Source organism: Montipora capricornis, chromosome 3 (genome assembly GCF_036669925.1).
Source record: "Montipora capricornis isolate CH-2021 chromosome 3, ASM3666992v2, whole genome shotgun sequence".
Taxonomy (NCBI): domain Eukaryota; kingdom Metazoa; phylum Cnidaria; class Anthozoa; order Scleractinia; family Acroporidae; genus Montipora; species Montipora capricornis.
The window spans coordinates 66,397,706-66,425,582 of record NC_090885.1 but is presented as its reverse complement, the minus strand read 5'-3'; the positions used below and the strand labels follow the sequence as shown (position 1 = coordinate 66,425,582).

Sequence of the window (27,877 nt, the reverse complement as noted above, 5' to 3'; positions counted from 1 at the left end):
CTCAGCCACGACCATTCACAACCCAAAGATTTTTAACGTAGTCTTCTCGGTTGTTTCCTGGGATGCTGATCTTTAGGAAACTGGCAAACGATCTCATGAAAAGTGGACGAACGAACAAGAGAAGGTGTTAGGAAGGGTTACGTTTTTACAAACGTTGGCCGTGTGGCACTTATATTTCAACAGACTTATATTTCAACAGACTTAACTGATTAGAGTGTAAGTTGAAGTGCTAGTTTTGTACCCCATATGAAACATGTGAGCGTTAGCCCTACTGATGGAAATGGGCCCAAACAAGGACAGAGAAAAACTCTGATCAGGGTGGGAATTGAACCCACGACCTTCGGGTTGGATCACCGCTGCTCTACCGACTGAGCTACAACGTCAGACGGGAGCAGACCGTGGGAACTGAAGATGTTAAAGTCACGGCAATGAACATGTACAAGTACAAGGAGGGGTTACGTTTTTACAAACGTTGGCCGTGTAGCACTTATATTTCTACAAACTTAACAGATTAGAATGTAATGTGAAGTGCTAGTTTTGTACCCATATGAACCATGGGAGCGTTATCCCTACTAATGGAAATGGGCCCACACAAGGACAGAGAAAACACAAGGATGGAGAAAACTCTTTAACATCTTCAATTCCCACGGCCTGTTCTCGTCTGACCTTGTAGCTCAATCGGTAGAGCAGTGGTGATCTAACCCGAAGGTCGTGGGTTCAATTCCCACCTAGTCAGAGTTTTTCTCCGTCCTTGTGTGGACCCATTTCCATTAGTAGGGCTAACGCTCACATGTTTCATATGGGGTACAAAATTAGCACTTCAAATTACACTCTAATCAGTTAAGAGAAAGTGTTGTTATAAATAGTTAGAAATAAGGGTTCATCGGGAAGCATGTTGCTTGAAATGATAACAAAATATTTTTTCAGTGAAATTCTATTCCACTTGGCAATGAATCAAAACTCTACAAGTGCGACCCGTTGGCTAAAAGTTTTCATTTCCGATTGCGGTTTCGAATTTTTGTGGTTTTTTCGGTCGGCAAAGTTGAAAACTTTTCCCAAGTGCGACCCATGCCTTATATCTGAGGTCATCTGTCAACAACATCCATTTATTTTAATGATGTCTATGTCTATTATATTTCTTCTTGGTTGGGGTCGCTGATCGTTGGGCTCCTAGTTATTTTTGGTGCGGTTGCCTGGACCGAAGACCAGTGACTGGCTTTAGGTTAATTGGTTCCTTCTGCAGGTACCGGAGCACAGATTACGTAAAACAAAAGAAACAAAAGACAGAAAACAAAACAACTCCAAATAAAGACTGGTCCCAAGTGACCAAAAATACAATGCTTTCCGGTACATGCAGAAAGATCCGATTTATTACTGTCTGTTTGTCGGCGCGCAAACTCCGATAACTTAATCATTATTTTTAACCAGGACAAGTAGGAAAGGTAAGTGAAAAGTAAACAGCGTAAGCTACATTCTACCCTCTTTTCTTTCATTACTTCAAACGTGAGGAATTCTACCTCGTCAATCGCATTCAGCTAGTTCATATGTCAGATAATTTACCACAGTTAAGGCCCGTTTTAAACGTCGCATTTTACATGGGCCGAATGTAATGCAAATGAGCGAAAACAATAGATTTTTTCCTTATTTGCATTAGATTCGGCACATGTAAAATGCGACATTTAAAACGGGCCTAATATTTCGCTTAAACATGATTTGGGGACCATCAAGCATTAATTTAGCCGTGTTATGATGTGTAGAAGCTGGTAGAAGCCAACTGCTATTCGAATCACTGAAAACGTCGGCTACTTATTTGTAACCTTTGATATTTAGCTCTTCAGGCTTAGTTTGTGGTTCATTCATGAAAGCATTCAGTATTTATCAAGGAACACGAAAGAAATATTAGAACACAATACTATTGAAAAGTTATATGCAGTAGTCTGAATTCTATCTTTTTTTAATACCCGTGAAGGAACAGCCGATGCGTATTGACTAATTAAGACTAATTCCATTTAGGAATGAGTTTAAAAAGTAAATGTATTTGGTCAGATGATTTTCCGATGCCCAATTCAAGTAACGCAACTCCGCGTGCACGCATGCATATTCAAAGTTGACATCTTATGACAAACATACAAAATACACTATGTTGAATATTGCCGGTAATAAAAACAATATACGGGAGCAGAGTCCGTTTACCCGAAACTTTTGGAGACATAACAAACTGACTTTTCACTATCGCATATAAATTTCATATTGTTCTCCATTTTGGCCATGTGCTTCCAAACAAAAGCGATTGAGATGTAAATAACGGCTTAAAGAAGTTGGACATGGGCCGTAGCTTGGCTAGTCGCAGAGTTTAACCAGAGGCTAAAATTTATGTTATCTGGCGAGGATTATAGCTATTCTTGACGTGGAAACATCCAGAAAATCCGAAAAATTGTTCATGGATGTTGAAGAAACCTTAGTTATTCTCATTTTCATTTATCCGTTTTTCTTTGTGTTCATCAGGGATAAATACTGTATAAATCTCTTCAACCTTGCTGATTGTCTTCCTGTCGCTTATCACCTATTCACAGGAACAGATTTCCATTCAATCAAAAGAAGTCGTTGACATGCATATTCCTGGTGGAATTATTATCTTCATCTGTCTCAACCGCGTTCTTGTAAGCCGGACCGAAACAACTGAATCTTCCCCCATAATGAGCGAGTTTAGTTGTCCGAAAGGCCAATTCACAGTGAATTCAGCTGGTTAAAGTTCTTATGTCCACCATAGTACCTAACTACAATCGAAGCTTTCGTAAGCGACCACCCACTAGGGAATTCGAAAAAGTGGTCGCTACTAGAGCTGATAGCTTACAAGTCTCTAGGATTTGTAAATTCTTATTGATCAGAAGATAACGAGAACTTCTTTATTCTCATTCTCATCTGCCAAAATATCCTTACAAACATTCCCAGCCAAAACATTCAAAGCCCGCCTTGAAGAGCGAGGCTACCTTTAATAGCAGTCGTGTGTCGGTCAACAAGCTTTGTTATACCTCCCAACTCAAATACGTTTTCTGATTGGAGGAGAACGTGTCAAATGTCATTGGCCAAACACTTATGACGGCCTAGGGCGAACAAAACTTCATGACGCCCTAGGGCAACAACAACTTGAACTTTCGACTCAGACGTGATCAGGTCGTGCACCTTTGAAACGGCAGGGGCACCCAACGACCAATTTGTTGTAAAATGTATTATTATACCCGGTTAAGGAAAATAAATGTTATTAAGGCATTTTCAGGTGTTTTTCAGTGTTGCTGGGAAAACATTATCTGTTCCTTTTTCCCAGCAAGACACACAAGAAATTTCCCAGCCAGCTAGATAAAATTGGTTGGTTTCCCAGCCAGCAGATCAAATTTATTTCCCAGCCAGGAATTCCGCGCGCTTTCAAATCCCACGATCCAAAAATACCGAACAAAAGCGACAAAACCGGGACAAAACAGGTTATTTTTTTAGTCGTCCTCAGTCTTCAGAGTTTCTACAGCCAGCTCGGGTTGAAATGCAAGAAAAAGTCAGTAATTACCAGGCAAAACCTCTGTCAATAACAAAATTTCCCAGCCAGCTCATCGAAACACCTGTATTTTTGCCAGCCAGCAAGATTCCTCTGGGGAACAGATAATGTGAGGAACAGATTAGTTCGGTGCCCCTGAAACGGCGGCAAATCTGTACGCCAGCCGACGTCAAGCAAATAATTTTTATCTGTGTATTGTTCCATTTTGAGTTGGAAGGTATAACAAAACACTTAATGACTAGCCCCGCGGGAAACAGTGAGTTTTGTTTCCCTTCGACCTCAATGTTTCCCTCGGCTTCGCCTCGGGGAACATTGAGGGTCTCGGGGAAACAAAACTCCCTGTTTCCCTTGGGGCCAGTCATTAAGTGCTTAATAACCAGCGAGAAAATTAAAAACAATGGGAAAGTCTAGTCGGGTAATTGTTGGGTAATTCCAAAGGTGGTCGCGGTCGCTTACGAGAGCTTTCAATCCGAGAGTTCAAGTGAGGTTCAACTTTAGTTATAAATACCTCAGTACATGTGAGTTGAGATTAGCCCGAATTGAACGAGATAAACCGTATCACATTACCGGATTATCAGGGAGACCCAGCAGGAATGCACTGTTTGGCATGGCCAGTACGAGTGAGTTGATCAAACAGAATTGACCACCGCAAAAGGAATTTGAATAGACCAAAAGCTAAATTTCCGAGACCTACGTGGATCTTTATCAGAGAGTCTTGGTAGACGGTAGCACCCGAAAGATTAACGTTAAAGTCATAAATTGTGGCCTGAGAAAACAATCTAGAGCCCGCTCTCTGTACGCTGTTGAGCATGATCATCCAACACATCCTCTACCTCTGAAATGACTATTATCGACAATTCCTAAGTTTCTCTAAATTGACTATTATCGTCAATTTAGGACGCTTAGCGCTTGGTAGGGATTATGGGAAATGAATATCTATTTTTAAAATCCGAACCCCAATGCCTAAACTCGCTGGACTCGAACCTGAGAATGTTCGATTAATAACCCTTTCACCACTAGACAACCGCATCGCTAACTGACAGGGCACTTAAAAAAAAAAAAACAATTAATATATTTTTTCTTCCGAATGCCGCTGTAAACGTGTATTATCAACGGCTAAGAAACAAGTTTAAAAAGGAGAAAATGTCGGTTATCAAACCTTAAGATAAAGCTAACCATTTTAAAATCAAATCCTAGTCTTAACCACTATTCAGCAACTACATTATATATACTAATTATATTTGATAAATGATCGTTGCAACTGTCAGCCAGTTGATCTTTAGTTGATAAGTGGATAAAAACAGTTCCTTCATTCCATTGGGAGCTCCGGGTTCAAATCCCGTCCAGGGATGCCACTTTTCATTTTTTCTTTCATCTGCTACCACAAGTCCTGAGACAGAGTAATCCTAAAATGACGATAATAGTCAATCCAGGGAAAATTACGAATTGTCGATAATAGTCATTCCAGACATAGAGGATATGTTGGATCATCATAACCCTTTCTAGCCGGGAACTGGGGACTGGTAATAAGACTGACTCCATGTGGGGGCCTCGGAGGGCAGAATATTCTTTTTGCTTTCGTCCACTATTACGTTCCTTGCCGTTAACGCCTGGCCAAACGGGTCCAACATGTTAGTGCAATATCATCCGACATTGTCGTTTGTTTTCTAAGGATTCTGGGTATATTTTGGTTCCAGACCCTTGAGTCCAAAATGCTGGAACCAGCATGCTGCTTTCGTTTGGCCACCTCGTGTTCGACACTTCAACAGCTTCCAGCAATGTTGGATCCTTTGGCCAGGCCTGTATGGGTTAATGAAAAGATACTGGAAATACTCACGCAGAGGGACACCAGTATAATACGGAATTTAAAAAACTTGCCCGATTTTATAACGACTTTAAAGAAATAATGCTCCCAGGGAATAAGGTTTCCAGGATTTGAGCTGTACGTGCGTACATGGACGCTACGCCCCTGTAGTAGGCGGAGATATATTGGGACATAGTTGATGCATGGAGATGGTCATAAAACTCGACAAGTTCCTTTGCTTCATTATTTTGTCCGTATTTTTTACCCTTCCACAAACCACACATTTTTTCGAGAAGATAATCAATCAAGTCCTTCGATTAAATTATGCGCAACTAATTTGCGAACCCGTGCGAAGCGAAAACAAAAGATTCTGCATGGTCACGGTCAATTCAACATCGATTGCGACAACATTGTTCTCGCTTTTGAAGGTTCTAAGGTTTCATAACCAGTCCTCGATTAACTATGATTGGGACAACAAAGAACCATAGGCAAGTCAGTGCAGGCGGCTGATCATTCAGATTGCTTTGCTGTAGCTTTGTTGTTTGTTGTCGCTTGTGTAGCCTTATTTTTCCTTTCCTTTACGTCAATAATTTCGTACCAATGTCTGGAATTGCCTTTGCGCGCGGAAAGGAAAGGAACTTTATTTAAGTGTCCAGTCGTTCTAGCGCTGGAGCACTATTGGGGACACTGTAAACTGAAATTAACATCTAAGGCACATCAAGTCAAATGCTAGTTTTTGAGGAGAGGGGAAAACCGCAGTACCCGGAGAAAAACCTCTCGATGCAGAGTAGAGAACCAATAGACTCACCCCACATATGAAGTCATATGACGCCGAATCTGGGAATCGAACCCGGGCCACATTGGAAAGAGTTATTTTGCTTCCTGTGAATGGAGTCCAAGTACAAAAACGGCCCTCAGTGTTATTTTCTTATTTATTCTTGACTGAATTAGCATCTTCAGATAATGGATGAGTTTTCAAGAACCGCCCTAGACGAACATAATAAGCTACGTTCAGCACACAATGTCCAGGCTCTGAGTTGGTCCAATGATCTCTCAAGAAGCGCACAAGTCTGGGCTAAGAAACTTGCCAAGGAAGGAAGGCTGAAACACGATCAACTCGAAGGAATTGGAGAAAATGTATTCATGTCATCTCAGGGCTTTGATGTTGCGGCAGAAGAGGCCGTTAAAAGTTGGTATTCTGAGGTAATGAAGCGTGGTGCATAATCTACGGGCGTGCGAAATGTGCAGTCTTATGGATTCGAGATTGCACAGGTGCTTCTCAGAGTAAATGGCATCGCTATTTGAATCATATTAGCTGCTGCTGTTTACGGTGATAGGGCCCAATTCTGCTACTTTTGACGGCGAAATCAGTAAAATGTTAGAAATTCCTAGATATTCGTGTTGCACTTAGTAGAGGGCAATGCCTCCCATGTTCGGCTGAAGCAAAATCTTTAAGGAAATATTTGAGATATCAAACTATTGTTCCAAAAAAAAGGAAAATACTGCACTAATCATTTCCATTGTCCAAAGTTGGGTGAAAGCTAAAAAGCTGCAAAAGACTTAAGAAAATGTTTCACCTCGCTATCCAATTTCATACAAGTAAACTAAAAAAAAAAAAAATTCCGATGAAAATATCTGTGCAGTTGCGCAGTTCAGTTGAAAGTATTCCTCGATAAGGCTACGAGGAAAAGGCACGGCTGGATTCTCTGATACTGATGTACACCGACTCTAAGATCTCGAAAGATCAGTAGGGGTCAGGATTCTAAGCCATGATATGACAATGGCATACGCGGTTCCCCGTTTTTTCTACAAAGTCTCCCTGTGAGGTTTCCCAGAAACATTTGACACTGAGGTCCCTTTCCACCTTTTGTGCTAAGACCCATAATTTATTCCAAAATTAAAGTCCACTAGCACGGTCTAAATGATATAACCAAGATTTAAGTAAACCCTTTATTTATTTATTTTATTTAGTGATTAAGTGTGAATACATACATGGTGGAATTAACAATAGGACATAGGTCCCCTACGAGGTTTACCACCATTTTACCCTCCCAACCATGATACACCACAGAAGGCAGACCACAACACCGGGAACTACATGCCTTACTCTTTGCGACAAGTGTGCGGGTTCTTTTACGTCCCACAGGATTATGAACATTGAAGGGTTGTGAGACTGGACCACCGGCTTATCGTCCTTATCCGAGAAGACTAAAGAGTGTAACCATTTGCAGATGTAAATACAAACTTGAAGGCAGCACTTTCTCCTCAGTTATTTAACGACCCTGAGTGTTGGTCCGGCCGGAGTTGAACTCACAACCTCCCGCGTCCCTTGGACGATTGCATGAAAATTCAATCAAGACAACATGAAAAAAGACTTACGCCTGCTTTTTTTTTTCTTTCACAGGCAGAAAAATACAATTTTAAAAAAGGAGGCCATCAGCCCGGAACTGGACATTTCACACAGGTTGTATGGAAGGACACGAAGGAACTCGGCATGGCACGAGCTAAGAGTAGCAATGGAAGTGTTTTTGTGGTGGCACGGTACCGTCCCGCGGGTAACATATTGAGCGCCTTTAACGGAAACGTCCTTCCTAAGGTATTCTGACTGATGAGTATGCTAAGTAAAAGAAGCGACTTAATTTTTGACTTTTTCAGATGTGTATCGTACGTAGCTTTTGTGGAGATAAAGACGATCGGTTTAGGAGTTGCATAATTTCTGATTCTGCTGATCATTGCTAATATGTGCGATTTTCAACCTTTACTTTTGAACAGGTTGCTGCGGATAAAGAGCATTGCCAAGGTTAGTAATAGGCCTTTTGCAGCTTGTGATCACATGGTACAGTACAAAAACCGATATACTGGAGAGCAAATTGCGCATTGGGACATCTATAAAGGTGCGTTCCTTTGGGATGATGTAACAAAGGATCGCTGATCCAAGATCAACTGGATCACAAGGTGCATCAGAGGAACCGATGAATCCACGCTGGGAAAGTATTTTACGGTTCCTTTGATGCACCGTGATCCAAGTGATCCTGGATCAGTGATCCTTTTTCGGATCCTCCCAAAGGAACGCGCCTTATAAAAAAATAATAACTGAATAAAATTAAGTCCCTTTGTTTTAGATGCCCCAGTGCACAATTTGCATGCTCTCCAGTATGGCGGTTTTTGCTCCACAAATGGCCCATAGAACAGTAAAAAATACATAATGGCAGATTTGGGTATTGTAATTTCGTCATGTTGCTAATCACGCCAGAAGGCGATCGCTACGATGTTGTGATTTTGTTGTCGTTGCTCATACTAAGGAAAATAATAACTGGCGCGTTTTATTTATTGATTCGCAGAAAAGGCACCTTCTAGAGAGACTAGTTTGGCCGAAGAGAAGTCTTCTTGCGCCATCTTAGATGGTAAGTTACGTTTTCTCGAAATGATAGCAGTCTAAAGCTTGTGACACACGGTTCAACATAGTGAAACCGCCATTTGTTGCTCAACAAATGCAGCATGATGTTGCGTCCGGTTAAATGACAATGTTGCGACTTGTTGAATGGCTATAAACACATTCAATTTTTGTCGAACGAGAATTACGAATTCTTTCCATTTTTGGCGGCAAATTTGGAAATGGCGGATGGCGAAAGGTTGTTGTCATTGCCGGTGTGCGGCGAGCCTTGTTGCCTTTGTACCATTCAAATAAAAATGATTCTTCAGCATCACATGCTGCGGCCAGCATTTTTTACCTTCCAAATAACTTGAATGCGAGACTGGAAAACGATTGGTTGGCTCCAGCCAACAAGAGGCAATTTGTTGAAAGCAATAGTGCTCCTCGCTATTTCGTTCAACAACGTCATGTCAATGGTCTATTTCAACATTCAACACTGCATGACACACTGTTCCACATTTGTTGAACAGGAGCTGCAACACTTTTTTGATCAACAAATGCTGAACCGTATGTCACCGGCTTAAAATGTAACTTTTAGTAGTCGCAAAACTGTTTATTACCATGTGAATACATTTTTTTTACGGACTTGAGACAACAAGACATCGATGCTTTGGCTGAAATTGAAGAAATCAAAAACTGTGGATATGACTTGGGCTGAATAGGGAATGATTGTTCACTGCGCCGAATACTGTACTTCGATTTTCATTCTAGTGTAGTTCCGTCAAACTGTTGACTATTCTTGAGAGAACAGTCAATTATGAAATCAGTTCTAATTTTCGATAATTATGAGAAATTTAAGTTCGTCTCTTTTAGGACTGATAGAATACAGTGTATATGCATTTTTCCTTTAAAAATTTAAATGTTTTATTCCTGATGTAAAAAAGTCAATTTCCAGAAAAAAAATCCGGTACTGCCCATTGAGAAATTTCCCTCCCTTGTTAGCTACCCAGGAATGGGTAAAAAAGTCTGATGTAAAAAAGTCAATTTCCAGAAAAAAAATCCAGTACTTCCCATTGAGAAATTTCCCTCTCTTGTTAGCTACCCAGGAATGGGATGATTTTACGAGACCTTACTATGCAATTTCCGCTCTATTACCTGCCAAGTGGTCGCTTACAGGAGGTTAACAACAAAAGAAAATTTCAAACTATTACATGTAGCTCTAAAAGTGGTCGCGGTCGCTTGAGAGAGGTGGTCGCTTACAAGAGGTTCCAAATATAGTTATTTTACTTGGAAACTTTTGGTATTCTGGAAAGTGGTTGTTGGGGACTGAGCGGTGGTCACTTACGAGAGGAGGTTGCAACCTGAGGTTCGACTGTAATTGAAACGACTCTGTAACATTATTTATTGTCCAAAAAATTACAACTGGTAGTCTTCGTGAAACATTTATACTTCTTAATCTTTAACTTGCAGATTCCTTCATAGCTACTGTATTGCAAACCCACAACGAATTGCGCATGCGTCATAATGTGCCTTCTTTGAGGTGGTCCCCTGCGCTTTCTAGGGATGCTCAGGCTTGGGCCGAGAAATTGTCAAGTAACGGAGAACTGCGTCACGCAAGCAAAGAAGAGCGGAAGTGTAACGGCGAGAACGTCTGCCGTATGTCAGACCACTTCGAAGTATCTGACGCCGTTAAGATGTGGTATTCGGAAATAAAATCCTATGATTATGATACCCCTGGGTTTAGTATAGATACGGGTCATTTCACCCAGATTGTATGGCGAAATACTGCTGAGATCGGAGTGGGATCTTGTAAGAGTCTGGATGGTAACCTTACGTACCTCGTAGCGAGGTATTATCCGCCTGGGAATGTGTTGGAAAGGTTCCATGAAAATGTTACCGCAGTAAAACAGTGACACAGAAAAGCTCAGCAGATGTAACTGTACTTCACACGTCACTGAGTGACTGTATTTTGGAAAGATATCCTGTTCTGTTTTATCGGTGTGGAATCAATTTTCAGTTTTACAATCGAAAATTTTAAAGGTTTGAAAGTAATCTACTGTGTCCTGAGCTGAGGCTATGAGTAAACTTGTAATGAAAACTCACTGCTTTTGTTATGTGAAATTTTTGTTCTAGGTTGGTAAGTTGCCATTTCACATTAGTTTGATTATGGAAGCGAAGTGAGTGCAACGTCAACCCTAGCATCATTTTCCTTCCTTGACCAGAGGCCCGTTTCTCGAAAGTCCCGAAAACTTTCCGGGCCCGCAAAGTCATTTGTGAAATTGCCAACCGCTTGTTTTTTGGAAAGCCGATCTTTTAACATGTTTTCAAGGTAACAAAAAGAAAAATAACTGTGAAGTTTGACGAATTAAATCCTCTCCGTTCTTGAGATACAAAGGGAATTTTGACACCCGGAAATGGCCCGTAAAGTTTCGGGACTTTTGAGAAACGGGCACCTGGGAACTAAGCAGCGGACTGTACAGTTCCACACTTACATGACTGGGGTGGGTCAAGGAGTTTAATTTCGATAGGATTTTTTAAATAGGCCAACATAGCCGTCCTTCAAGCTTTATTTTGGTAAATTAAAATGGTTTCCTTGACGCCAAATGAAAACTATCTGTAGTTTTAACATATGCAAATGTTTCATTATTTTGGAGTAATTATTAATATATGTTTCAACCTTCAAGATGCTCGTAAAATCGTTTTATTGCACTAATTTCAGCCTTTCAACTTGTTTGAAAGTAAGTTGTTACCAAGTTTTGTTATTGATAAAGCAGAAGAACGTTTAAAAGGCCAGTGGAACATCGTTTAGTGTTCAATCGACTTTGAACTGAACAACATTCTAATTTCATGGGCATTGTCTTCTCTTATCGGAGTCAACAGAAAAAAAAAGGCGAGCATTGCGTTTTTTGATAGCCATAAAAATTGTATCAATACTTAATTCGACAAGCTTTCCTGGGTCTTCCCTGGCAAGACAGTGAACAGGCTTGAAAAAGAATGACTGACCCTCACATTCGCGTAAGTTGCTTCGTTTGAAACCATTTGAATAAAACCCAAGCTGCATTTGATTACGGTACATGTGTATGTCGATTTTTTGTAATTATAGCAGCGTATATTCATTGAGCACTTTCCATTCGGCCTGAAAATGATTCGAAAAAACCGGGTAAGGAATCGAATGGAACGAAAATATTATACCGGAAAAAATTCGGAAATTTATTATATCTCGTGCAGCGATCCTGAAGTCCTAGAATCCGGTACAACTGGAAAATTTCGTTCCAATAGTTTATGCCTCCTCGCGGGCAATTGCTGTTTTGGGGCAACACTCGTTGATGAGATTGGTTTGAGCGGCCAAATAAAAAATGCTGTTCCATTCGCCACATAAAATTATTGATCTTTTAAGGACGGGAAAGCGCCCATTGTTCCCCTTTTTTTTCAATTTGGGTAGAAAGCCAATAATCACATCGAACCGATCTACTTTCATGATCCCTCTGTTGGTAATATTGAAATTTTCTCTCGTAGAATTTCTCTTCTTCTCACGTTTCTTGGGAACTAGGCTCTCGCAGTTGACCGCAGTTTGTTTATCAGCATACAATATGGGGATAATCCGCTACCATGTGCAAACCCTCTGGCCTCATGAATTAGTGTTATCCCCTTTTTTGGAACTGAACCAAAACTTGCTGAATATCAAAATAAATACTATACGGGTAATGGTGAAATAAGAAAGTTAAAACGCTAGCTTTTGCATCTCTTCCCGTGAGGCTGAGTTTCTGTGAAAAATTAGTGTCTGGGATAAGTAAGGGCATGTTTGGCGAAAATTAAGCATAAGAAAATCGATTTCTCGATTTCTTTGAGTACTGAAAAGCACGCGACTATTATGAAGGAAAAGATTTTCAATGAGAGAGGAGAAAAGAGACAACATCGCCTTGGGGGTGTTAACTTCCAGGTGCTCGGCTAAAGACACGAAAATGTCACGTTCATCCCGTTCTTTCTTTGTCATCAACACATAGTTTCAAAAACCGAAAGACATTTGAAGCAAAATGTGCAAAGGCAGATAATTATGAGTTTTCGAAGACCTTGAACTTGTCATGTCGTCAAACCTCATATGCAAATTTGGGCACTTCGACAGACCAATAGAAGACTTGATCTCAGACTGGCAATTCGGTTTCGGCAGTTACAGGACAAGCCTTCGTGAGCTGCTTTCGGTGCTCGTGGTTATTTATTTATACAGCGGACCCTTGTCAATCGCACTTTCAGAGGCACAGAAGATTTAAAGAGTTATTTTCTGTGGAAGATCGGAAAACGCTTTAATCTATCTTCAAAAATACAGCACTTCCAGGTTAGTCGATATCGCAGAAGGTCCCACAACTGTTCGATTCCTGAACTCTTGCTATTATGTGGCTCTTAAGATAATCTAACACTTTTCCTTTTTTTTTCGAATCATCTTTATGTCCCCAGTTAGGGAAAAAATTATCTGCGTGCCCAATTTACCAAAGGATTTTTTTTTAACGAATCAGCCTACTATGCTTAGTTGGGTTGCAAAATTGGAGATCGTCATCTATCGATCGAACCTGCTGGGATCCAACTCGTGGCGTTCGTTTGCGGTTGCAAACGACTTATCGACATATTTTTTAATCTGGAAAGAAGCAGACTAACAACAATTTTTATAAAAGTGACGACACATTTGAAATTAAAGACATGTTTCGGTCGTGCAACGACCATCTTCAGTTGAAAGTAGAATTAATTTGAAGTTACATTTGAATTTATAATATGCTAAACAAAGATAAATAACAACGTGAAATAAATTGGGAATCTAACAAAATAGCCAAAGGTAACAAAAAAAGAGTGTACAATGGAACATGTTGATTAGAACGAGAGAGTTAAATTAACGTGATATAATTGCTTATTTAAAGAAGGTTGCTCCCAGGAAATATGTAAGGCCTCTTTTATCTTGACCTGGAGTTTTGTGGTCGCACGGTCTATAACTTCAAAACATTCCGCAGAGCAGGAGTTACGGCAAGCCTCGGATTGTTGAAGGTGTTTAAAGATATGTGAGGTCCTGTCCCTGTTTAAGGACGTTCGCGCCAAAATCTTCCTACGGTGAGATTTTCTTCATTTCTCGCCTAGAGTTAGGTCATAAAGTACTTACTCCAAAAATGAAAAAAAAATGGGGGTCACCGACTTTGTTTCGGAGAAAATGACAGTGGAAAAATGCCTTAATTTCGAGAAATCGCGGTCATAATAGCGAGATGTAGGCTCATCTGCTCATCCATCGAAAATCATAAAAATAAACTGTTGGAGTGAAAGTTTCCGTGCATAGGTTTTTAGGAGTGAGATTTTTAGATAATTGTATGCCGCTAGGGATGTGGTAAACAGTAGAGTTCATCCTCGACGAGCATTTTCGTAAGCTCTATCCGTTGCAACCACTACCGGAATTCGATGGCACGAGGAAGGAAAATGTTAAAAAAAGATAACTTCTTACGGTGAGAATTTTTTCATTTCATCATATTTTGTAGATAGCAAGTAAAGTAAGTGATTCATGATTAAAAAAATAGGGGTCACCGATGATCTGAACGAGTAAAATCGATGTGATTTTGCAAAGCTCTTGGAAAAGTTCGTTTGTCACGCTTTTGCGTGACCTGTCGGGCAAGGACTGGAACCCAAGAGAGGATCGATCGTTGAAGAGATGAAAGGTTTTTACCGAAAAAAAAACCTTTCTCGAGCATAGCAACGAAGTTTTAAGCAGGGGTCATCTTCATTTGGTTGGTGTTTTGTATTATATCTCTCCATTGCTGTCATGCTCATCCTCTGGAGTGTGTTTTTTGGCGAAATTCAATCGCTGATTGTTTCCACGCAGGTCCGCACTATTCAAGCGGACTTCACGAAAGTAAAGGAAAAGAACTTTAAAAACATGCATTCACTTTGAACTTAAGTTCGTAGGGTGATAAAAACATTAAAAAGAAACAGCCCCATTAAATTTACGCAACGGTTCGTTCTCGAGTTTTCCAAACTTTCAGCCACTAGTCTACTCGATCAGCTACCTTTTCCATCCTCCCGCTCACTTCTCTTTGAAGTTTCATGATGATTCGGAAATAAATGTGCCATTCTTTTGCCGGCCTGGAATTTTTTCCTCGGCGTTTTTGTCGCCATGTTATTTTAACTGACCTTGAAAAATTTGTGTGAAAGTCAAGTAGACTAGTGCACGACTGATAGAACCTCGCGAATATCATTCGTGCAGTAGTCTACTTGACTTTCATAAATATTTTAAATCAATTTTGACTGATCACGATGTTCTCTGATCTAACGCTGTGCAAGACTTATCGTCCACGGTTTTTGCAAAGGTTTTAAAACCTCAACTTCACTAATGCTCGAAGTAATGTGTGACATATTACAGTCGCGTTACCTGCGCAGTAACGTTGCGCATAAACAATTAGCGCGAACGTCCTTAAGTGTTCGCGAATGCGTGTCGAGAGGTGTCGGCTGGTTTCGCCGACATAGCAAGAATTACAGCTTGCACAGGTAAACTTGTAGACAACATTCGAACAGAGTTCAACAGGCACAGGGTCCTTCACACTAAACATGTTACGGATCTTGAAGGAAGAAAAGGCTAGCTTAACATCAAGATTGTTACAATAACGTTTAAGTAATTTACGTAATCTGTTTTGTGCTACAATAGAGAAGGGCCCAACATAAGGTAATTTGAAAAAATGTGTAGGATTAGAGGGAGGACTAGTAGGTGTGTTCGAAAGGGTCTGAGTTTTTGTAATATACTGCTTAATGACTCTCTCAACGATTCTTGCTTCACAACTACGATTTTGAGTTATGGTTGATAACTTTCGAATCTTCCAACCACGTTAAAAAACAATTTAACTGATTTTCAATAATGGTTACTTTTATTTGCTCTTACCTACATGGTGTTTTAAAAAAACCACCACAATATTTTAAATTAACACATAACTCTCAATATTTTTTGCTTTTAACCACCTTCGATTTTAAAGAATAATAGAAGGTCATTATCACATTTTTGCCCTATTATGTGCTTAAATGAGGAGTAAATATTCGTACGAAACCTCTGGAAGCACAGCACGTGAACCGCGTCATGTTTTTTTCGCCGGAACAAAAAATACATACAAATTTTAGACATTGCCGGACAAATTTTGAAGTCAAAAGTAAAACATGGTTTGTTATTAGCAGCGAAAAAACGTAAAGCATTTGTAGGACATCCTGGCGAAAAAAATCTATGTTACCACTGACAACTAAAGATCAACGAATGGTATCTGTTTGCCTTTACAGGCAAGTTACTCGGCAGGCGTGACACGACAGGTGAACAGCTGGCCATGTAAACAATTTTCAGCTGTCGTCCCAACAGCCAATCTCAACAGATTTTAACCTTAACGCAAGAGAGCTTATCTGGTTTTCCCTTTATTTCGCTTTCCATTATGTTCATTGCATTCGCTATTTCCCGTTTTAATTTTATTTCACCTTATTGGCAGCCAAATTGCATCAGTGAGAAACTTTCCCGTTTACTTAGTTTTAAAACACTAGAAACCCCTTTTTTGTAATTGTTTCGTTTTTTAGTATATTGCTATATGCTCACTTTGTCTAGTCCACCCTTTTTTCCGTTTTTTTTTTCCTGGTCAACGGCCAAGACCGTCATTTGTCATCGAATTATGGCGTTAATAGACCTCTTTAGCTTGTACAATTTGTTTTCCCATTTCAGACCACGTGATGTTACTCTAGGGAAGCGTTTTTTTCAAAGGTCGTCTTAGGGACCGTTCATTTTTTATGAGAAAGGGGGGGCTGGTAGGATTTGGGGGAAGGCCACTAAAAAAAATTGGCTTGAAAGTGGGGGGGGGGGGGGGGGGGCAGCCGAAAAAAAATGAAGGAAAAGGGGGGTTGGACGAAAAAATTAGATTAAAAATAGGATAAGAGATTTTACAAATTCTTGCGAATGAATACTCTCAGAACTGGACAAGCCGAAGTGGGAGGCAGGAATGAATCAGGTCAACTAAACAGCAGTGATGAAAGCAGTGAGGGAGAGGAAACTGATGATGACTACAAGAGTGATGCCCCTGACTCTGAAGACGACTCAAATGATGTCGTTCTTGCTTTTATCGCCTCAGATGAGGAATACGCAGACGAGCGGCCAGCTACAACACGCTCAGGACGAGCTGTAACAAGAAGAGCAGAAATTGACTTTTCATTCTTTTGAGTGATTTGTTAAAAGCAGCTTTCTAGCTTTCAGGTTTATTTCAATAAATTATGTGTAATGTAACAAAACGAAATTTTAATGCTGCAGTAACTTTTAACACCATGTGTATTTTTTATTCAAGGGGGGGGGGGGGGCTTCCAAAAAAATTACTCTGATGAGGGGGGGGGGGGGCCGGAGAAAAAAAAACGGAAATTGGGGGGGGGGGTCATACAATTTTAAAATTACACTCCTCCAAATTCCACCAGCCTCCCCCCCCCCCTACCCCATAAAAAAATGAACGGTCCCTTATGCACGTGCTTATGAACGCATTACTTATGAAACAAAATGAAAATTCCCTTGAGAACATCACGTGGTCTGAAATAAGAACAAAACGTCCTAGCCTGGGACCACGCTCCGCAGTTGGGGTTATGGAGTGAAAAGGAACATGGCGAAAAAACAACTACGTCTCTCCCTCAATTGAAGAATTATTCTTAATTGTCAATTTCTTCCAAGTGAAGTATTATCGTTCATTTTGGACACTGAAAGCTTGATAGGGATCATGGGAAATGAACGTATTTCTTTTAAAAGCCGAACCCCAGTGTGTGAACTCGCAGAACTCGAACCTGGGATCGTGCGAGTAATAATCCCTTCTCTTAACCACGAGACTACCATATCACTAACTTCGAGGATGCCATTTTTTATTAATGTCAATGATTTTTTTCTTCCAAAAGTGCCGCTGTAAACGTGTATTAACACCTGCAAAGAAGCAAGCTTACACAGTGAAAAATGTCGGTTCCCAAACTTCAAGAGAAAGATAACCATTTTAAAATCAAGCTTCATTATTCAGCAATGATTTTATACATACACTAATTAGTTTTGGTAAATAATCGGCACATTATCTAGTCAGTTGCTCTTTAGTGGGCAAGTGGATAAAAACAGTTCCTTCAAAGTTCCGGGTTCAGATCCTGTCCAGGGGCTGCTTTTACTTTTTCTCTTTTTCTTTTTTACCACAAGGCCTGGGACAGAGCGATCAAAATGGAGGATAATACTGCATTTGAGGAAGAGATCGTGTTGCGAAAAAAACATTGACGAGTGAAGAGAGCCGAGCGAGGGACTGGGGGAGGGAAGGGCGGCGCAGTTGCCCGCTCGGCTCGTTTCGCTCACCAATTTTTTTTTCGCCACGTTCCTTTTCTCTCCGTAATCCAAACTGCGGAACCTGGTCTCAGGCTAAAACGTCCAAGATAAAGAGGTTAATTACTTTTCTCAACGTCAATTAACTCAACGAAGGAAATAGTTTCGAAAGGACGCATTTCGTTTTCGCTCTTCTGTCGAATCAGACAATCAGGAGACGGGTTTATTTACCCCGTGTGCCTCAATAACACTTAGCTTTCATCTGTGCGGCCTTACGACTTGTACGTGTGCTGCAATAGTACAACAGTCACTGCACGTTTACAAAAAGGCAAAGGGAGGCCACAATGAAAGTTCTTGCGTGCCCATTTTAATTGTTACCAAAATTTTTAACATCGTTGCCTTATTAGAGATATTTAAACCCTTTGAATTATCTTTCTAGTGACAACAATTCATGGATACGTTTGGCAAACAAGCCCTAGAAGCCCACAACAAGTTCCGTGGAGCTCACCAAGCGCCCCCACTCTCCTGGTCCAGCGCCCTTGCCAGAGACGCTGAGACCTGGGCCAAAAAGATCGCGCGGGACGGTCGTCTTCGCCATGACGACGCAAGCGATGGCGAGAACCTGTTCTCGGTATTCGGCCGTGAAATCGACGGCAGTGATCCTGTAAATAGCTGGTACAGCGAAGTTAAAGATTTTGACTTTACCAAGTCGGGGTATCAGTCGGGCACAGGTCACTTTACCCAAGTTGTTTGGAAAGGAAGCAAGGAACTGGGGATAGGGAAGGCTAAAAGTGCTGACGGACAAGTGTTTGTGGTCGGTCGATACCGACCAGCTGGAAATATGATGAAAGCATTCAAAGAGAACGTTTTTCCATCAAAGGTGTGTGATCTGAATTCTTGAAAAAGAAAGAAGCGACATGATAAGATAAATGAAAATAAAGAGTTCCAGCAGTTTGTTGGCACTAGCCAATGGTTCGTTCTTCAAACGTCCGGAAATGTTTTGGCCCCTTTTAGGGTGTCACAGTTAATTCCCTCTGTATCCCAAGAACGGAGAGGTTTCAGCCATCAAACTTTACAGTCATCATGTTTTCCTTTTTGTTATCTTGAAAACATATTGAAAGATCAGCTTTCCAAAACAAGTGGATGACGGCAGTTTAAGTGTACTATAGAGAATCATCAAGTGTAAAGCTTAAATTGACCGTGAAGGCCATTGATCGTGTTTTGTTTTCTCTGATAAGGGCTTGGAATTTCGTAAAGATTAAACTGAAATTCTGTTTAGGCTGAACTGGTAAATGGATCACGCCCAGTCAGCCGTCCTAAACTTCGCTTTAAGGACACTTTGAAAACAACCCTAAAATGTGGCAACGTGCTGGACGTGTGGCAGCATTCCGCGCATGACAGAGGAAAGTGGAGAACTATTACGGAACGTGTCTGCCGATCATACTGCATTAAAAGGGTTGCGGCCTATCAAAGACAGAGGGAAGCCCGTAATAGAAGAGAAGTGAACTCTGGAAGAGAACTGTAATATACCCGTTTTGAGGGTCTCGGCATGTATATCTGTTTAGGCTCATAATTCGTCTCGCGCCCAGCTGTGTTTTTTCGGTTTAAATTATTCTAACAGTACAGTCGTATCAGTCTCTTATGATGGTCCGATTCAATACCTCTCAGTCAAGTTTAACAATCGAACATTTTTCGTTCATTGCCAGTATGCTCGCAGTTTTGTGACATTTGAGGACTGCTCTGATACAGTAGTAAGTCCCAATTCAATTAGCTAAATATTTCTTTTCGGCTTTTGCGTACTATACGGTTGTTGTTTTTTTTTATTGAACTTAAAAACAACGAATCACACTTGTATAATTTGACAGGATGGTCCCGTCAAAATCCCTGAAAAGGAGACTGCGCAAAAACGTTCCGAGCCTGCGCAAAAGAGGCAAGAGATGCGCATGCGTACAGCTGCAGGCCATTACGGTGGTGCCAATCAGCGAACAGAAGAGAAGGTAAACTGTCAAAAATTTATTGTATTTTGCTAGTGGTAGTTTGAATAGGATTTTCAATAAGAGCTTCTCAAGTTAGAATCGTCCTACACCTTTGATTTTCCGCACTAACTATGATATTATTCACAAAGTTGACATGATGGTATTCGAATTAAGATTTTCCATTTGACCATGCTGGGAAATCACTCCTCTTTTGTAGAGTACAGCGAAAGCGCGGAGCGGTTTACGATTTGCGGTTGTCAGATAAAAAGGGCATGGCAACTAAGACCGTCGGGATTATGACATTTCTATTAGGTCGTGACCTATCCGGACGGAACCAAGAAGACAGTTGTATCCACAGTAACAGTGACTTTGAAGGGAAACGGTGAGTCGTATAGAGTGTTTTCACTCACGTGATCAGTAACCTTGTTTTTCCACCGAAACAAAAGAAAACGTTTCATGATAATAGAGCTCAATTCCCGGAGGATTAGTTGGGTACACCAACATGGCTGCCGTTCCATTGTTTAGGGACACCAACATGGCCGCCGTAACGTCACGTGAAAGCATGCGCATTCCATATATAGACTAAGCGGTTTATCTAATGTAACCCACGAAAACTCTGGACTCTGGATTGGACTTTAAATTCGACCACCTCCAGGTTTCAGTACCCAGAGCTGAAGTAAAATCTCCGTCGCCCAAATAGCAGTCGGGTAGTTAAAATAATTACTTAAACTTTTTAGTGACAACTGCAAATATTAGGAAGTTCTAGTCGTCTTGAAAGGGGAATAACTGGTATCTCCCATTTCACAAAGCCTTCATGTGTCACAAACTCTTTTGGGCACAAAATTCCACACACCGTTTGCAAAAGGTGTGGGACTTACTTGCAGAGGACGAATGTTTTGTCCATTGAGACTCATCACGGCCTGGAAGTGTTGGTAAATATTCGAGATATTGGTCATCCCATGCTCTTTAATCCGTGAGTAAACAAAGAATGCGTGGTACGTTCGGATACAGCATGAGACCTCAAGTGAACACGACGCGATAGGTGTAGGATACGTTAACTGCGTAGACATAAGATGTGGTAGACATTATGACATATGCTGTGGGAAGAGCTACAACAGATAGCATCTTGCGCGCTTATTGTCTTTTTTCCATGGTTTCTTGTTTAGATCAACAAGGATACACCAGGGAAACTGTAACGACAGTGCATGGTAAGCTGACAAGTTTGATGCGATGCTATTGTTATGTCAAGTATACATTAATAATTCACGAGCCTAATTTCCATCGGATAAAAGAAATCAGCCACGTGCATCCAATCTTTATAGCCAGTACGAGAGGGGAGAGTTTTGATTTCGGTCTCGGGGAAAATCGCAGTTGAATACAGAAACAATATTCCATTTCCGAGTTCATGTCTGCATCCTCTTCAAAGCGAGTCTAAGCGCGAAGTTTTTGTGATGGTAATTAGTTATACCTTACATATGAGTGAAAACTTATTTTAATAAGAAAAACTTCGCACTTAGACTCGCTTTGAAAAGGTGGCAGACATGAACGCGGAAATGGCCTATTGAAATATCACAACAATTATCAACGAAAATATGGTTACAAAGATCTTTGTATAAGGCCACCGGTGAACTTTTCATGAATTCGAATTCATAGATGTTGTTCCCTAGGAATGTGTGCATTTCAACAGACTAGCTTGTTTCGTGCAGGAAAATCTTTTATAAGTCTCAAATCTACCCTGTGTACATCTTTGAACGTAGCGTTCCAAAATTAAAATATTCAATGATTCCGCTGCAAGCGTTTTCGAAATTCACTCATTTAGATACAAAAGAGTTTCATCGGAAAACGTTCCAACAATTTTGGTTGTAAACATTATTTTCTTGTTTTAGAGAATGTTCCCTTCAAATCCTACTACCGGGCAGCAGCTTCATTAAAATAAACAAAAAAGGTGAAAAAATACCGACAGTTTCTAGACACGGAAGGTCGAATTTCATTCTTGCAGTGTCCTCGGACAGTTTGTTTTTTTTCTTCTTAATAATTATCGGCTGGCAAAATACTAACTTTGAGGCCACGTTATTCTACGAGCTGGTTCTTGAATGGTGAAGTCTAAATCAGTTCCATTATGGCATGCTAATTTGACCCACCATACACCATTCTCAGGGGAAGTTTTTGTTTTTTCTAGTCCACAATGCACGCTTATTAATCTTTCTTATCAACAACGACACAATTATAATAGATGGAAGTTGTCGATTTTTGAAGCTGTTAAAGAAAAACACAAAAAAACAAAAAAAAACTGGTAGCTCGTATTTTATCGATCAAAAAACACTGGTATATAACTTCATTATTTTTTTAGGAAACACTTGCAGCTGCAATAAGCAATTTTACAGTTGTCTTCTCAGTTACCTGGCTGTAAGGCTGTCGGTGACCTAGTATTAATACTGACCTCACTGCTATTATAATGTAAATTGTATTGTTGTAATTCTAATTAGTCTACATTAACATTAGAAAAGCAGAAAGGTTTGTATCAAAAGAGGCTCACCGGCAGCCTCGCTTCCATTCTTAGGCCAGGTAAGTTAGCTTCAACTGTAAAATAGTCTATCCTTAGAAAAGGAATCCACCACAACAAAATCATTCCTTTTAAATGATAAATAACTTGATTTGTGAACAGCTTAACAAAAGAGATTAGAAATCTTTACGCTTCCTTTAATTACTTTTACAGAAACAAAGAAAGGAGACACGTTTTCAAGGGATATGCAAAAAGCGCTTCCTCAAGGTCATAATTACGTACTATAAACTCTTTGTCCTCGCAAATGCAATGTCCAAGTAAATGAATAGTTCGTTTATTGCAACCGCATTCGCTTGTACTGTCGGTGTAAGGGGCTACTAATACTGTAGGAGGTACATTAAGAAATGATTGTGTTTAAATTAACCTTGCGTGGGCAATGCAAAGTCCATTTCAACCATAACTTTACTTAACGCGAGTCCACAAAAGAATAGTACTTCACAACTTGTCACACAATGACTCATGTTTTGGAGATGGCCCCTCTAATAATTTTTTCGCCTGATTTAACTAAATTAGGCTAATCCTAGCCCAGATCAATCAGCTATTCGTTAGAATTAATACCAGTACCAGGGTTGCAAAATTTTGCACATAAAAATGAACTTAAAATTACTAACTGAACTTTATTATTAAGTGTCAAGTGCTCTAGCGCTCTGGGGCACTAGTTGGGGACACTAAACATTGACATCAATTCAAATCAAATGGAACTTTAGGTTATGAGCAGAGAACAGGGGCAAACCGGAGTAGGCGCAGACTGGAGTCAGAGAGCCAACAAACTCAAAACACACGTGACGCCGAAGTTTGGATTCGAATTCGGGACGCATTGGTGGGAAGTGAGTTCTCTCACCACTATGCCAGCCACAGCAAAACTGCAGCACCCATCCATTCTTGTTTTGAGAGATGAGCAGCAGCAAATCGTTTAGCTAATCAAGCATGCGGCTTTGCGTTCTTTAATCGTTATTGTGTTTGAGATCATTGATGCATCTCAGTTCCCTTGCAAGACGTTGTTCTCTCTCTTTTTTTTATGCAGACATTCCAGCCTCTGCAGTCTTCAAGAAGCCCCAGTCTCCCAAGGAAGAAGGTGACTTTCACGTTACGTCATCGCCGCCATGTTGGCGGACGAAAATGAGCAACTTTTGTGCTTCCACCAGCAACGGTTCATTACATCATTGTTATCTGTGTCTAGAGATTGGTAGCAAGCCATCTATACAGTATTGATAAACACGAAATTCCCCTTTTTGGTATTACCCTTTTTCTATATGATAAGACATGAGAATGAAGAAAAGGTCAACAAAGAATCAACCTTTGTCTTGATCCTCTGATGAGGAACTAAGAATCATGAAAATCATGGAATACAAACAGCGTTGAATTGGTAAATCTAAGCTTCAAGACAAGAAAGCCCTGTACCGGTCAAAATTATCCAACAGAGAGGACAATTCTGATTACTTCTTTCGTGATTAACAAACTAAGCCAAGAGAAAATGAGGGGACAGAGAGGGAGGCTCAAGGCGTTGGCCGGGATATGTTATGTCCACGAAAGTTATTTTTAGACGAGCGGAAGTCTTTGTTCTAGCGGAAGTCTGTCTTCTGAGACGTCCGCACGCAGTCTTGCCTCGCTCTCAGGTTCTTAGTGAAAAGAGAAAATGATGGCGCACGTGGAAGGCTGATGAATATATATTTTCTTTCAAACATCGGACCGAGGTTGGCCTGCATGCGCACGTCTCGGAAAACTTCCGCTCGTCTAAAAATAACTTTCGTGGACATGACATATCCCAAGGGCTGGACCGGGAGCCTCCTTCTCTGTCCCCTCATTTTCTCTTGATTAAGCCTATTAAAGGATTTTTTGTCGGCCCAAATTTAATTTTTACAAAAAACGAATGGAAAGTTACGTAAACATTACCTCTTGATGGATTAAACTGCAATGGAAGATAATCTTTTATCGAAAAAAGCTACATCTCCCCTCTTTTACGAAAGGATAGGACGACCGATTGATAAAATGACTTTTTCTATGGTGATCCTCGGAAAGAATCCGAGCGCCTCTTTGCAGATGTCGAATACACGGATTTTTCCGACAATTCCCGAGTCATCTTCGAAAAAGTAATTTCTTCACGTCAATTGTCACCAGAACGAAGTTCATGAGTCTCCTACAACTCAGTGGTAGAGCATCCGAACTAATCAATAATCGCAAGGTCGTCGGTTCAACTCGATCCGGCAAAGGTTGGAGTATTTTTTTCGGAAAAAGTTATTTCTTCACTTTTCTTTCTTTTAAGGAGTACAACATGTACCCAGCTCTGCCACAAGAAAGGCCTTCGAAAAGCAAGCCCTAGACGCACATAACAATTATCGCATGAAGCATAAAGTTCCTCCACTAAAGTGGTCCGAGGAAATAGCAAACGAAGCACAGGCGTGGGCCGAGAAACTGGCGAAGGCGCGGTCCCTCCAGCACGCGTCGCAAAATGAACGGAAAGGGTATGGGGAAAACATCGCATCGTTTTCTGGACGGTTTGAAACTGCCGGCGAAGAGGCCACAAATATGTGGTACTCTGAAGTTAAGGATTACAGGTTTGACAAGCCTGGCTTCAGAAGCAATACTGGTCACTTCACTCAAGTCGTGTGGAAAGATAGCAGCGAGCTTGGGATGGGCAGGGCCCAGACTGCCGACGGTCGTTTGACGTTCGTGGTAGCGAGGTACAAACCTGCAGGAAATATTATGAGCCATTTCCAGGAAAACGTATTTAAAGGATGAGAAAGTTAAGAAAGAAGCTGAAAAACCTTGAGAGTTGTCAAACAAACATCATAAATTTAAAGAGTTCAGATTCTGACTCAATTTGGGGCTGAGGATAAAAGATACAGAACTTCACTTTATTATACAACATATATTCTTTGATTGCACTCACTTGATAAGACGGCCATGTTGGTGCCAAAACAATAGAAAAACGTAGCTCAAGTTTTGCGTATAATAGAGTCAAATTCCCTAAGACGTTTTTGCTATTGGTCTTTTGACCAACATGGCCTACGTGATGTCAGGTTCCAATCAAAGAAAACACGAGTTAAACCAAGAGAAATCATTTTCGTCTTACGCCTTAAGAACCTATATGCACAAGTTTCTGTTTTGATATTAATTATATCTTTTATTGACATACTAACTTAAAACCAATCACCATCACAAGCGTTGCATTTGAACTCGTTTTGAAAAATGAAACTGTAGTGGCGGACACGAATTCCCACGCGGGCGAAGGCTTTTAAGGGCCAAGGTCTCATATGTTTTGGTAACGACTGGAAGCACAAGGTCAGACGAAGTCATTTTTGTTTTATTTAGTTTCTTTGTTTTGTTTTGGGCTCTTGACGTCAGAAATGATTTTAAGCGGCTGCAAATGATTTAATAAAGTCCCACTTTTCTTAACGCCTGACTGGCGACATTTTAAGCTCTTTAAAATTAATCTCGATCCAACCGTGTGACGTTTTTACTTTGTGCACCGAATTTATAGATTTTATGGTCTACCATTACTTGCGTTGAAAACTGACCTCATACGCCCAAGAGAGTTGTAAGCAAAAGCAAAGAAAGTGTATTTCTTTTTAGGGGAGGGACGGTGTTGGGTTAAAGATACGGCTTCATAAATTGCTTCTAAAGAGGGTAATTTGGCTTATTAGACTAAGGTGACTGTTTCGAAAAGTCGTCTCTAATGAGCAGATTCCCATGATTTTGTGTTAAAAGAAATAAAGGAGGTATTGTGATACATTTAGGGGTTGTACTCTTTTATTCAGTAATTTTAGGGGTTGTTTACATGAGTAAACTCGCCTAGGCCCCAGTTTATTACCGATTTCGCATCTTGTCTACGTAATGGCACACTTGACGTTGATTAAGGGAACCGGTCAAAACTACTATACTCGAACAGGACCCACCTTTGGGGTAGGGGGGTTCTCAAAGGCACCACCTATCTTCTAACTTATCACATGAACATTACCGACAACATTTTATTGGCTTTTAAATTTGAGTTGACACAGGAATATTCAGCTAACAAGAGTCGGCATTACTAGACAAACAAGAAAAGTGAGGTTTGAATCTCACTGTAATCTTTTACTGCTGGATAGACACCATCTTTTGACGTTAAGCAAGGGGGTTGCAGACGACACCACCATCTATTTTGTGGTTTGGTGGGTCCTGTTTGAGTGTAGTAGTTTTGACCACTTCCCTAAATACATGCCATTTTTACGCATGCGCTACCCGTTCCAGCCCACACAAAGGTCAAATTCATACCGAAACGATCGAGTGTTTTTTTTCTGGTTAGTTTATGTGACTGCGAGATTCCAACTGGAATGAAATTCTCTAACCGGTGAGACAACCGGGGTGAACTCCCGCCGGTATGATTCGTTCCGTTATAACAGTTCGCCCGCTCTCCTAAAAAATCGGAGAAGAACGTCTGTGATTTACAGTTGACAATCGTGTTCAATACCACGTGATCTTTTCCTGGAATGTGTGGAAAAATGTTTGATTGGTTATTTCCCCCGATCCATTACATCATTGAAACAACGACTTTTGATTGGCTTTTATTTGATGGTCGAAGAAATTTCAATTTTAAATTACGAGCGGAATTGTTGTCTACGGATTGTAAAAGTGGAAATCGATTCTACGTACATTTGTAGAAATATTGTTTGTCAGCGCTGAAGAAACGAAGGGCGCTTCTGACGAATCTTGACGAGGTGAATGGCACGATTCAAAAGATTGTTCACTTATAAAAGTCTTCTGCTATCCCCTTACCAGTCAGTGTAATCCCAATGCCTTGCTCGGACCAATCTAGCAATTCTTAATAACAAACTGCAAAGCGTGTTACGCTGGGAGATTTGAAATGTGTACATATCGAAGAAGATAACAGCTTATCGACAACGAGCGGGGCTACTCTGAAGATCATCGACTTTCCGTAAGACTTGCAAACACATCCTTTCCTTTTAAGAGTGCTTCCATGCATTTTATTGTTCGCTAAACAGCCAAGGAAATATCGGAGACTCTCTGCACGTTATTGACCACCATTTTAAAAATCTAACTCGGAACTCGGAAGTCGGAAATCGGAAGTCGGAAGTCAGAAGTTGGAAGTCGGAAGTTGGAAGTTGGAAGTCGGAAGTTGGAAATCGGAGGGCCCTTCTCGGCTTTCGTAGCCAAACGCTAGAAAAGGATCCTTTGTTTTGTTTTTGGAAGCCAGCGAGGCTCTCTTATTTACGTTACAACTGAACAGGCAATGTTATGTTACAGATATCTTCGCTATTGGTTGCGGTGTGCTAAAGCAAAAGCCTCCCCGAAAATCGTTCG

At 40.6% G+C, this 27,877-nt stretch overlaps 2 protein-coding genes across 3 annotated transcripts; both read left to right on the top strand.

Annotated features, from left to right (window-relative positions):
* Positions 1–1,173: 1,173 nt before the first annotated feature.
* Positions 1,174–11,794, top strand: LOC138041572 (uncharacterized). 2 transcript variants are annotated; one of them, XM_068887314.1, is made up of 7 exons: positions 1,174–1,442; positions 2,506–2,660; positions 6,303–6,554; positions 7,756–7,947; positions 8,124–8,151; positions 8,693–8,755; positions 10,195–11,794. In XM_068887314.1, the coding sequence occupies exons 2-7, from the start codon at positions 2,610–2,612 to the stop codon at positions 10,635–10,637; spliced, it is 1,029 nt and encodes a 342-aa protein (XP_068743415.1). In that variant the 5' UTR covers positions 1,174–1,442; positions 2,506–2,609; the 3' UTR covers positions 10,638–11,794. The 2 variants fall into 2 exon arrangements, with proteins under 2 accessions (XP_068743415.1, XP_068743416.1); XM_068887315.1 differs by lacking the exon at positions 2,506–2,660 and having other exon boundaries at positions 1,177–1,442.
* Positions 11,795–12,917: 1,123 nt separating this feature from the next.
* LOC138043790 (uncharacterized) lies at positions 12,918–26,311 on the top strand. Its single transcript, XM_068890243.1, has 8 exons — positions 12,918–13,057; positions 18,480–18,920; positions 19,906–20,037; positions 20,329–20,398; positions 21,183–21,224; positions 22,733–22,786; positions 23,604–23,654; positions 24,843–26,311. Exons 2-8 carry the CDS (start codon positions 18,492–18,494, stop codon positions 25,316–25,318), a joined length of 1,254 nt encoding a protein of 417 aa, XP_068746344.1. The 5' UTR covers positions 12,918–13,057; positions 18,480–18,491; the 3' UTR covers positions 25,319–26,311.
* Positions 26,312–27,877: the final 1,566 nt, after the last annotated feature.

What these genes read in the sequence shown, in the direction of transcription:
- LOC138043790 (XM_068890243.1), top strand. Translation starts at nt 18,492, where the DNA reads ATGGATACGTTTGGCAAACAAGCCCTAGAAGCCCACAACAAGTTCCGT. An exon ending in AGTGACTTTGAAGGGAAACG is followed by an intron (nt 20,399 to 21,182) that starts GTGAGTCGTATA and finishes TTTCTTGTTTAG; the next exon opens with ATCAACAAGGATACACCAGG. An exon ending in AACTGTAACGACAGTGCATG is followed by an intron (nt 21,225 to 22,732) that starts GTAAGCTGACAA and finishes TTACTTTTACAG; the next exon opens with AAACAAAGAAAGGAGACACG.
- LOC138041572 (XM_068887314.1), top strand. Translation starts at nt 2,610, where the DNA reads ATGCATATTCCTGGTGGAATTATTATCTTCATCTGTCTCAACCGCGTT. An exon ending in TCTGTCTCAACCGCGTTCTT is followed by an intron (nt 2,661 to 6,302) that starts GTAAGCCGGACC and finishes TGACTGAATTAG; the next exon opens with CATCTTCAGATAATGGATGA. An exon ending in TTAAAAGTTGGTATTCTGAG is followed by an intron (nt 6,555 to 7,755) that starts GTAATGAAGCGT and finishes TTTCTTTCACAG; the next exon opens with GCAGAAAAATACAATTTTAA.